The sequence below is a fragment of the Sinocyclocheilus rhinocerous genome, unplaced genomic scaffold, assembly GCF_001515625.1.
Source record: "Sinocyclocheilus rhinocerous isolate Xijiao unplaced genomic scaffold, SAMN03320098_v1.1 scaffold21, whole genome shotgun sequence".
In the NCBI taxonomy this organism is placed as follows: Eukaryota; Metazoa; Chordata; class Actinopteri; order Cypriniformes; family Cyprinidae; genus Sinocyclocheilus; species Sinocyclocheilus rhinocerous.
This window is the reverse complement of record NW_015641422.1, coordinates 1,241,922-1,252,007: the sequence shown is the minus strand read 5'-3', so window position 1 is coordinate 1,252,007 and position 10,086 is coordinate 1,241,922. Positions and strand designations below refer to the sequence as shown.

The following is a 10,086-nucleotide window of genomic DNA, read 5'->3' as shown; positions in this document are numbered from 1 at the left end:
GCTATCAGGGGGGGGGGCTATCAGACTCCGATTATGAATGACAAAATAACCTTATAAAATTCATACACTACATGGCTGAGTGCACAGTGCATAAGTGCATAGTGTATAGTGTGTCATTTGGGACGCAGTTAAAGACTAAAAACTGCAGGTTATATACAAATCTTTTTGGTGAATTTAAAAATTCATTTAAAATCGTTGTATTTTTTGTAATGTATGATGCAACATACAACGTTGGTTATGTATGCTAAAAAAAATCCCCACAAATTCCTTCATGCTAATAATGGCTTTTTCTTGCATTGCTCTGAAAATATGGAATTCATTACCTGCTTCCATTAGAAATGTTCCTGCTTTAAGAAACTGCTTTAAACACATCTTTTCAGTAAAGTTTTTAACTATTATTGTTATTTATATATCATTTATTATTTATTGTTTGATTGTATTTGTAATGCATCGTAGCACTTCAAGTATAAGAAAAGTACATTACAAATAAAATTTATTCTTACAATATTTTATTGTATTATTTTTAGAAAAAATTATTTATATTAAATTTAAAAAATACACGCTTATCCATTAAAAACGTATATATTAGAAAAGCCTTTATTATGATCTATCTATCTATCTATCTATCTATCCATTGCATGGTGTGATTTCTTATAGTTTTTTTTATTGCAGTACATTCTGTTGCTGTCTTACTGAATCAGCACGGTTCAGATTAAACTCATGGCAGATTAAAACAGACTCATGTCAGATTTGTTTTTTTACTCAGGGCCGCATTTGCATCCTCTGGCGACAATAGGCTTATCATTACAGGAAAAAGATGACAAAGATGACCTGGACCAAATGCCACATTTAGCCTAATAAAAGAACATCCTAACCCCCCACTGGTAGCAGTATATGCACAATGCACAACTGTGTCAACCACTGTTACAAGACAAAAGCAGTGCATGCTGCAAACAGATTCCACCCATTTCTCCCAGCACACGTTAAAGCATACATTACCTCCCATGCGCTATCCGACCTGCACTCAAGCTGTTATCCAGCACAGTAATTCTCTCGGGGAAAAGCGCGTTCAGGTCGAAAGGGAAATCCATTGTAAAGGACAGAACTGAAATCTTAAGACAATGCACTACTAATGCCCTTCTGCAGATTCAGATGCATTTATCACAGTGCCAATCGATTCACTGCATCACCGGCCTGCACTTAAAATACCAGTTCCACATTATTGCCGCTTCAGTAGTAGGCTGGTTTAAAGGCACAGATGTATAGCGGCGTTATGAGTGCTTCTTCTGTCCTCCTATTGTGTTTGTGTCACTCCCTTCCTTGTGCAGCGGGATGATGAGCGCTGGTCAGCCGTAGTACACCGCACACACTCCTGCACGAGTCAAGACGCGCAACACCTGCAAATTGTTTTATAGTTTCTTGTTATAGCTCTAAAAATGTAAACAAAAAAATCTTTAGACAGTGGCAGAAATCTGCGGCTTCAGAAGATGTATTTCCGTTTCCTCTTGGCAACGACGCACAACTTTGTGCTGCATAGCAACCAAACATAGCTAGCAGATATATGACCATATCAATACAGCAATATTTAAACACTTATATATATATTTTCGTATTTTTTATATTTGTTTTCCTCCTGCAACCTTTCTTTAACAACATTTAAGTTTAACGCTTAATGATTTATTTTTCAATAATAACATTTCCAGCAATTGCTACTGCATGCTGTATGACTGTGCTTTTTGATATATTACGTTAATTAATAAACAGTTATTAGTTAAATTAGTATGCTTAAATATTTCTGTGGCGTGATAATTGTTTTTTAACAATACAAATATCCCATCGCTCAGTTCAAATGAAGTCATAAAAACGGCATGCATGTTTTTATTTTTATAAACGCATATTTTATAAATAAAGTGTAAAGAAGAAAATAACGAAAAAAATGTTTAATGTAATATCTGCACAATAATAAGCTTAGATTTTCATTCAGGCAGATATTTCGCTACCCTGCCTGCAGCATTAGGACCCTGTTAAATATCCTTGCCTGCACGCTGCGCGGTCCTTTCCATTCTGAGGATGCTACAGTGCCACAGGTACCGGTGAATGGTCTTTAATTTTGTTAATTATTTTTTCAATTATATTATGTACCCTAAAACACAGTTTAGTGCTTTATATTTATATTTGCTTAAAACTCCGACGTTAACGCTAATTCAAGACCTGCAAAATGACACCGCAGCACTTATGGCCTCGCCCTCGCCTTTAGTCCATAGATCAACATGCTTAATCGAATATGACTTGATAATATTGCGTTAATCGTTTTGCAGATCATATCTTGAACTGAACAATGATGTTTTGGGAAACCAAATTTCAAAGAATGTGCCGAAGTTGCAGCAATTTCCCAGTAAGTGAGACGAACAGCTTTTTTATTTTCTTTAAGGGGTTTTCAAACTGGGGTCTGGGGACACTCAAAGGCCGCAAAAACAGAAAAAAAAAAAAACTTATAAATGTCGGTGGAAAGTAAATAAAATTATCTAAAATTTAATGCGTTCAATTAAAATAATAAATTAAAATTGATTTAAATAATTACTTTTTCAGTACTATAATAGTGAGTAAAATTAAAAACCTGCAAAAAATTTTTGCAAGATATTTACCATTTCTGATCATTTCCACAGTATAAATACAGTCTTTACATATGAATATATAGCCGCCTTTTAAGGATTTAAGATGGTAGTCCCTCTGAACCCATTTGTGGTTCTGTGACACTTAAAGATTGAAAACCCTTGTCCGTTATTGCATGTAATGTTGAATCATTAGACTAGAGTCTCTGATTTACTCGTGAAGATCTTCACAGTGCACTAAACACATGCTCTACAGCTTATGATTGGTTTGTAATGGCTTGGTGGTTTCTAAATGTAAATTTTTACAGATTTGGTGGGAGGAACAGACGTTGCCAGGTAGCTGATGTCAACAGCTTACAACCAATGGGTAAGAACTAGTTTATGCTGCAGAAACCTTGAATAATTGCTTTTCAAAGGAAGCATTTTGTCTTGGTCTATTGCATGTAATGATGAATCGTTAGACTAGAGTCTCTGATTTACTCGTGAAGATCTTCACAGTGCACTGAACACATGCTCTACAGCTTATGATGGAGTAGAAGTGACTTAGACTTTTTCTAAATGTTAAAATAACGTTGTTTTTTTTTAACCCAGATTAGTTGGGAGGAACAGGCGTTGCCAGGTATCTGATGTCAACAGCTTACAACCAATAGGTAAGAACTAGTTTATGCCAAGTAATCCTTGAATAATTGCTTTTCAAAGGAGGCATTTGTCCTGTTGTCCGTTATTGCGTGTAATGATGAATCATTAGACTAGAGTCTCTGATTTACTCGTGAAGATCTTCACAGTGCACTGAACACATGCTCTACAGCTTATGATTGGTTTGCAATGGCTTGGATGTCTCTAAATGTCTAATTACCTTTTAACCTTTAGGTTGGATTCCAGCAGAATGGTTAATCGCTACAGTTGATGACTACTGGGTAAGAAGTTGTTTCTTTTTCTTCTGTCTTTGCAAGTGTGGCCCATGAACAATCTCTAACAAATAGTGTTTGTTTTCAAGGTTTTCAGCAAACGGTTTGAAGCCAATATGGATGTTGTCTCCAGCCCATGAAGCTACATAAGGTTGGTGTCCTAACAGCATTTCAGATGTTTTATCAGTGATGTGCAGTGATGATTCAACAGACTAGAGTTTCTGATGACAACATGAAGTTCTTCACATTACTGAGCACAGCTTTTGATTATTGTAATGTATATTGTTACGAAGAATGTCTAGATAACATTGGATTTTAATTTTTTTAGGTTGACGTTATGCCAGAAGTATGTGCCAATGATGGGCATATTCCTTTGAATGCACAGACCTGTCACTCTGTAAGTACAGGTCCTGTAAATGTAACTTGGGTTATAATTGGGTGTTAATGATGAATGCGTTGTTCGGTTCCACTGAAACTCAATGAAGTAACTTTCTCGCGGCGCACTGAAACACAGACAGACAACGAATACACTTATTTTCCCCATTTGCAATCTAATACACTTGTTTTCTTTTGAAGGACAGAGGTTTATGCCATGGCAGAAGAGTTGTGGTGACCGGTTTGGAGCACGATGTTGAACAGTCAAGCTTTGTAGTATTGTGTATCATAACTTGAACACTTGTTTCAGTGTCATTGTATATCATTCTCAGGACAGTTTGAGAAAGTAACTGCTTGTTTTTGACTTCTCGGTTCTTTGTATACTTTTTTTTTATTTTTTTTTTATTGACACTGCTTTTACGTTTAATAAAAATCACTGTTACAGCTCAATATGAAGTTGCTGTTTTTTTTTTATGGAAGTAGCAAGAGTTGTGGTGACCGGTTTGGAGCACGATGTTGAACAGTCAAGCTTTGTAGTATTGTGTATCATAACTTGAACACTTGCTTCAGTGTCATTGTATATCATTCTCAGGACAGTTTGAGAAAGTAACTGCTTGTTTTTGACTTCTCGGTTCTTTGTATACTTTTTTTTTATTTTTTTTTTATTGACACTGCTTTTACGTTTAATAAAAATCACTGTTACAGCTCAATATGAAGTTGCTGTTTTTTTTTTTATGGAAGTAGCAGGTCCACCTTGTAGGTTTATGCCTTAATCTTATGCATGTTGTTAGGATACTGTCAAACATTAGTGCAAATGCTATCTGAACTATAAAAATATATATATTTTTGGAGATTAAGAATCAGTTTGTGTAGGCTTTTTTTTTTTTATGTATGGTCTAACGTCACGAAATATTCGTGTACACTACAGCTTATGATTGGTTTGCAATGGCTTGGATGTCTCTAAATGTCTAATTACCTTTTAACCTTTAGGTTGGATTCCAGCAGAATGGTTAATCGCTACAGTTGATGACTACTGGGTAAGAAGTTGTTTCTTTTTCTTCTGTCTTTGCAAGTGTGGCCCATGAACAATCTCTAACAAATAGTGTTTGTTTTCAAGGTTTTCAGCAAACGGTTTGAAGCCAATATGGATGTTGTCTCCAGCCCATGAAGCTACATAAGGTTGGTGTCCTAACAGCATTTCAGATGTTTTATCAGTGATGTGCAGTGATGATTCAACAGACTAGAGTTTCTGATGACAACATGAAGTTCTTCACATTACTGAGCACAGCTTTTGATTATTGTAATGTATATTGTTACGAAGAATGTCTAGATAACATTGGATTTTAATTTTTTTAGGTTGACGTTATGCCAGAAGTATGTGCCAATGATGGGCATATTCCTTTGAATGCACAGACCTGTCACTCTGTAAGTACAGGTCCTGTAAATGTAACTTGGGTTATAATTGGGTGTTAATGATGAATGCGTTGTTCGGTTCCACTGAAACTCAATGAAGTAACTTTCTCGCGGCGCACTGAAACACAGACAGACAACGAATACACTTATTTTCCCCATTTGCAATCTAATACACTTGTTTTCTTTTGAAGGACAGAGGTTTATGCCATGGCAGAAGAGTTGTGGTGACCGGTTTGGAGCACGATGTTGAACAGTCAAGCTTTGTAGTATTGTGTATCATAACTTGAACACTTGTTTCAGTGTCATTGTATATCATTCTCAGGACAGTTTGAGAAAGTAACTGCTTGTTTTTGACTTCTCGGTTCTTTGTATACTTTTTTTTAAATTTTTTTTATTGACACTGCTTTTACGTTTAATAAAAATCACACAGACAGCTCAATATGAAGTTGCTGTTTTTTTTTTATGGAAGTAGCAGGTCCACCTTGTAGGTTTATGCCTTAATCTTATGCATGTTGTTAGGATACTGTCAAACATTAGTGCAAATGCTATCTGAACTAAAAATATATATATTTTTGGAGATTAAGAATCAGTTTGTGTAGGCTTTTTTTTTTAATGTATGGTCTAACGTCACGAAATATTCGTGTACAATGCATCACAAGTAGATCGGATTTTCTGCTGCTGGCTGTTAGCAATGGCGAAGGACTTTTATTATGGAAACCGGTCCCCTCAGTTACTTGGTGGCTATTATCATATTTGACTTCACTGTACTTGACTGTTGACTCAATTTAGCTACATACTTGTTAATTTTTTTTTGCTACTAGCCTATCCGTTTTGTAGCAAATAAAAAACCACATTTTGGAAATCAATAGCCTTTAGTAGTTTACACGGAGGGTCACAAATCTCCAGAGCGAAGGTCATTGGGTCAGCGATGACATAATGTAACCGGTTCTGTTCTGTTCTGCGTAGCGACGCCCGATTTGTGACCGAATCGTTCTTTTGAGTCGGATCTTTTCAATCAATCTCAACTCCGGGAACAGATTGCAAGTGACTGTTTAGCGTATTTCTCTTACTAAATTAAGTAAAAGTTGTAGTGTGGTATTTCGAATTCGGTATGACATATTAGCATACTTTGCCTACTATTTAAAAGCTTTCTGGCTAAACCTGATATCGTTGGCTCAGTGACTCGTTGGCTTGTTCTTCTCTTGTCGCTTTGAATAAAAGCGTCTAAATATAAATGTAATACAAGTAATAATATGCTATTCCAGCCAATCACTTTTATACACGTATGATTCGCAACGAAATACTTGTAAAGAACAGCAATATGTGGCTTTATTAAATAAAATGCCGCGCCGGGATGTCAGACAGCACGTGATGCCACGAATCATTACGTTAAAGAATCACTGAATTGATTGGTTGAACCAGTTTTCATATGAACCGTTTGAAAGAACCGATTCGCGGAAATGAGCCGGACTTCCCTGTGCTAGACACGTAAACCAGCTCGTACTTTACACAACGACAGTTTTGTTGCGTGAGGTTATCTCCGGCAAAACGCCGTGAGTCTGTTGGACTTGAACTGGACTGTATTTTCGCACTGTGTCGAGCTGTTTATGTGCTGAAACGGTTTAAGTTAAAGCATGTTTGTGCCGGGCGCAAATGAACAGGAATGTGAAGCTGGCTTCGATAAGTGAACTCAAATGTTTTTGCAACTGAAGCATAGAGACTGATGTCTGGAAGATGTAACTGCATGTCATTACTGCAGTCACATAAAACTAAAGATTTGAGGTCGCAGGTATGTTTGATCCGGTCGCTAGTGTTTCGACATCGACACAGTTTAGCGTTTAAAGTTGTGGAGTCGATCGGCTAGTTCAGACATGCTAACCGACGCCGTTTCGCCTGAGGAAAATGCTTTTAGAGCTCTAAAATAAACGAAACCCCAATGCCACAATATTTTTAGTTGTCATTTGTCATTTTTAATTAAAAATTACATTATCTTCCTGTCATTGAGTTATTTGCACGGGTGTGGCCGTAGGTTGTTTTCTGGTTGATTTGCTCCAATACAAACACGCCTTAATACAGGTCTGTTGAGGTGTCATTGTTTAGATGCCTTCTTATACTTGTGGCAGTGTAAAACTTTATATGTCGTCTTAAGCGACACTCAACGTTGTTTTTTTACTCTTTAATAGCTATACAATTAGACTAAGAGCTATCTGTGCTTATTATTGCTTTATACTAGTTATTAATGTGTAATTATCAATTATATTAGCTTTCCCCCACACACTGACACTTTATTAATGTTACAGCATTTTAATTTTCTCCTTTGTGCATTATAAAGTAATAGTGCCGACATGACCGCAGTTGTAGGGCGAGTTTGGGGGTGGGTCAGTCCAGCGAATCTGTACTCCTCCTGGGGCAATAAGACCAAACCTGAGAAACCCCAAACAACGGAGATTCAGACCGGAAGCAGATGGGGCTTATGGGGACTTACTGCCTGGGTTTGGAGGGGCGAGAACACCAAAAAGGACCAAAAGACAATCACTGAGGAATTCTGGGAGACTGAGGAGACTATCAAGCCGTTGGAAGTTGAAGAGCTGAGGGCTGATGTTGAGACTGAAAGCGCAGCGGCCCAAAGCTCCTCACGCTGGTGGAGCCGAATGCTTCCATCCAGATACTTTTTCTGGCCCCGGTGGTCGTCGTCCACCGCACTCCGCCAGCGGAAATGTGCCGGGTGGAGTGAAGGTACGTGGGACAGCGATGAAGTCGATGGGCAATCAGACTATGGGACGCCTCCGCCGTCCCCCACGCCACAGAAATCTGCATTCCAGTTCTTCTCTCGCTCGTGGACGGGGGAAATTGTGCCTGAGCACTATGATATTTGCTTTAATTTCCTCCGCCACCTCTTTGACTTGTTCGTGGTGGGCTTCCTGACCACCGTATCCCCTCCGACCAAATTCATTTTGGATGTGCTGGGGATGCAGGGGGCCCTGAAGCTGTGGCTCCATGGGATGGCCATGTTTCTGGTGTCGTCTGTTGGGATGGCCGGACTGCTGTGGGTGGTTCAGGAGTACCTGCTGCCGTTTGCGTTGATCTACGGTATCGTGCAAGCGCTGGTCATCTCTGTCAGTGTATGCCAGAGTGAAGCTTCGGCAGAGGGGGATGATGGGAAAGTTGACGGAGAGGTCAAAGAGAGCGAGGAGGAACAGGACAACATATGGGAGCCGAATGAGCCACAGCAGACAGCTGACGAAAGCAAGAAGGGAGTTAAACAAAGGAGCTGAAGTCCTGGGAAAAGTGTATTTTTGGTAAGTAGCTGTTTCTGCCCACAGAACCTGTTTTCTTGTTTTGTTTGTGCTGGTGTCATAAGATAAAGACTTTCATTGTAGAAATCCATCCAACCCATATAACGATGCACCAAAATGAATTTTTAACCGAAACTGAAACTAACGTTTTCATTTAGCTGAAAACTGAAACTGGAAGTACTTAATACTGTTTTAACTTAATTATTAAATTGACTACATTTGAAATCTCAGAATTTGTTTTATATCAAAAGTTACTAAGCACAAAGTTTGTGATTTGTTATAATTTTAATTTGTCTTTTTTTATGATTATTAATAATTAGCCTCCTGCAGTTCCTTTGCAAACCCCAGTTTAGGAAACACTGCTCTAAATGTTCAGATGTGCTATTTTCATCCCATTTACTTGCACCATTGCAACCACATAGCAATATTCTAAAACCCACTGACACTTAAGAAGTTTCTTAGCAGCCACCCACAACACCATGGAGTTTTGCGCTCATAATTTTTTACAGAATATTCAGGTATGGATTGCCATTTGATTTTTGGAAGGCCATTCCTCTGGCTCATGTTGTTGTTGTTGTTGTTGTTTTTACAATCATCCTAACCTTTGCTGTGGGGCCAGATCTTTCACCCGGAGAAAAACAAGTGTGACCTTTTCAGAGAGCTGTGAAACCTGCTTGCGGTTTTGCGTATTTCTGTTCTCTGGGATGCATTTTCAGATATTGCCCTCCTCCCCCAGAGTGACTGTTTATGGTGGTGTCAATGATATATTGCCATTGTCTTCCTTATGTTTTGGGTTACATCAACTTTTTTTTTTGTACACAAATGTATGCGTTTTGCCCTCTTTGGCTTAAAGGGGTAGTTCATCCAAAAATGAAAATAGTGTCTTCATTTAATCACTTTCATATTGCTTCAGACATTCTTTCAAAGACTTTACCTTTCAGTTCCACACAAAACGAGAAACTATGAAACCTGTGCTGCCTTTTTCTTCCTTGGAATTGCAATGAATGTGGATGCAAAAGCATATTAAAACAAACATCATAAAGGTAGTCCATACAACTCATTAGCTATATTGCAAGGATTCTGAAGCAGGGCTGGGGTATATGACCAAAAATATCACAATACCTTTTGCCATGTCATACGATATCAATATTTACAGTGGGGGAAATATTTATTTGATCCCCTGCTGATTTTGTAAGTTTGCCCACTTACGAAGAAATGAAGGGTCTGTCATTTTTATGGTAGGTTTATTTTAACGTATAGAGACAATACCAACCGAAAAATCCAGAAAAAATAAACATTATATAAAGGTTAGAAATTGATTTGCATTTCAGTGAGTGAAATAAGTATTTGATCCCCAAGCAAAACATGACTTAGTACTTGGTGCAGAAACCCTTGTTAGCAAGCACAGAGGTAAGATGTTTTTTTTGTGGTTGGTCACCAGGTTTGCACACATCTCAGGAGGATTTTGATCCACTCCTCTTT

General features: G+C 38.0%; 2 protein-coding genes and 2 long non-coding RNA genes across 14 annotated transcripts in view; 3 read left to right on the top strand and 1 right to left on the bottom strand.

Moving 5' to 3' along the window:
• Nucleotides 1-1,514, bottom strand: part of atat1 (alpha tubulin acetyltransferase 1) — a 14,281-nt gene extending 12,767 nt beyond the window's left edge. For all 7 annotated transcript variants that reach the window (XR_001641630.1, XM_016571440.1, XM_016571438.1 and 4 more), the window contains exon 1: nt 1,000-1,514. Coding sequence is in view for 6 of the 7 variants with exons in the window: in XM_016571440.1 (XP_016426926.1) it covers nt 1,000-1,091 (92 nt within the window). In the remaining variant the exon portion in view is untranslated. The remainder of the gene's footprint in view (nt 1-999) is intronic.
• A 527-nt stretch (nt 1,515-2,041) lies between these two features.
• Nucleotides 2,042-4,338, top strand: LOC107754805 (uncharacterized). Of its 5 annotated transcripts, none has more exons than XR_001641629.1 (8): nt 2,042-2,087; nt 2,319-2,395; nt 2,921-2,979; nt 3,204-3,262; nt 3,483-3,529; nt 3,610-3,671; nt 3,849-3,917; nt 4,097-4,338. It is a non-coding gene; the product is annotated as an uncharacterized LOC107754805 (long non-coding RNA). The 5 variants fall into 5 exon arrangements; XR_001641628.1 differs by having other exon boundaries at nt 2,051-2,100; XR_001641627.1 differs by having other exon boundaries at nt 2,045-2,395; nt 3,209-3,262.
• A 515-nt stretch (nt 4,339-4,853) lies between these two features.
• On the top strand, nt 4,854-5,728 carry LOC107754804 (uncharacterized). Its single transcript, XR_001641624.1, has 4 exons — nt 4,854-4,932; nt 5,013-5,074; nt 5,252-5,320; nt 5,500-5,728. It is a non-coding gene; the product is annotated as an uncharacterized LOC107754804 (long non-coding RNA).
• A 1,035-nt stretch (nt 5,729-6,763) lies between these two features.
• The window catches only part of LOC107754833 (uncharacterized), a 6,868-nt gene continuing 3,545 nt past the window's right edge, over nt 6,764-10,086 (top strand). Inside the window, exons 1-2 of the mRNA XM_016571436.1 lie at nt 6,764-7,097; nt 7,641-8,607. Coding sequence (XP_016426922.1) covers nt 7,654-8,583 — 930 coding nt within the window. The 5' untranslated portion in view covers nt 6,764-7,097; nt 7,641-7,653 and the 3' untranslated portion in view covers nt 8,584-8,607. The remainder of the gene's footprint in view (nt 7,098-7,640; nt 8,608-10,086) is intronic.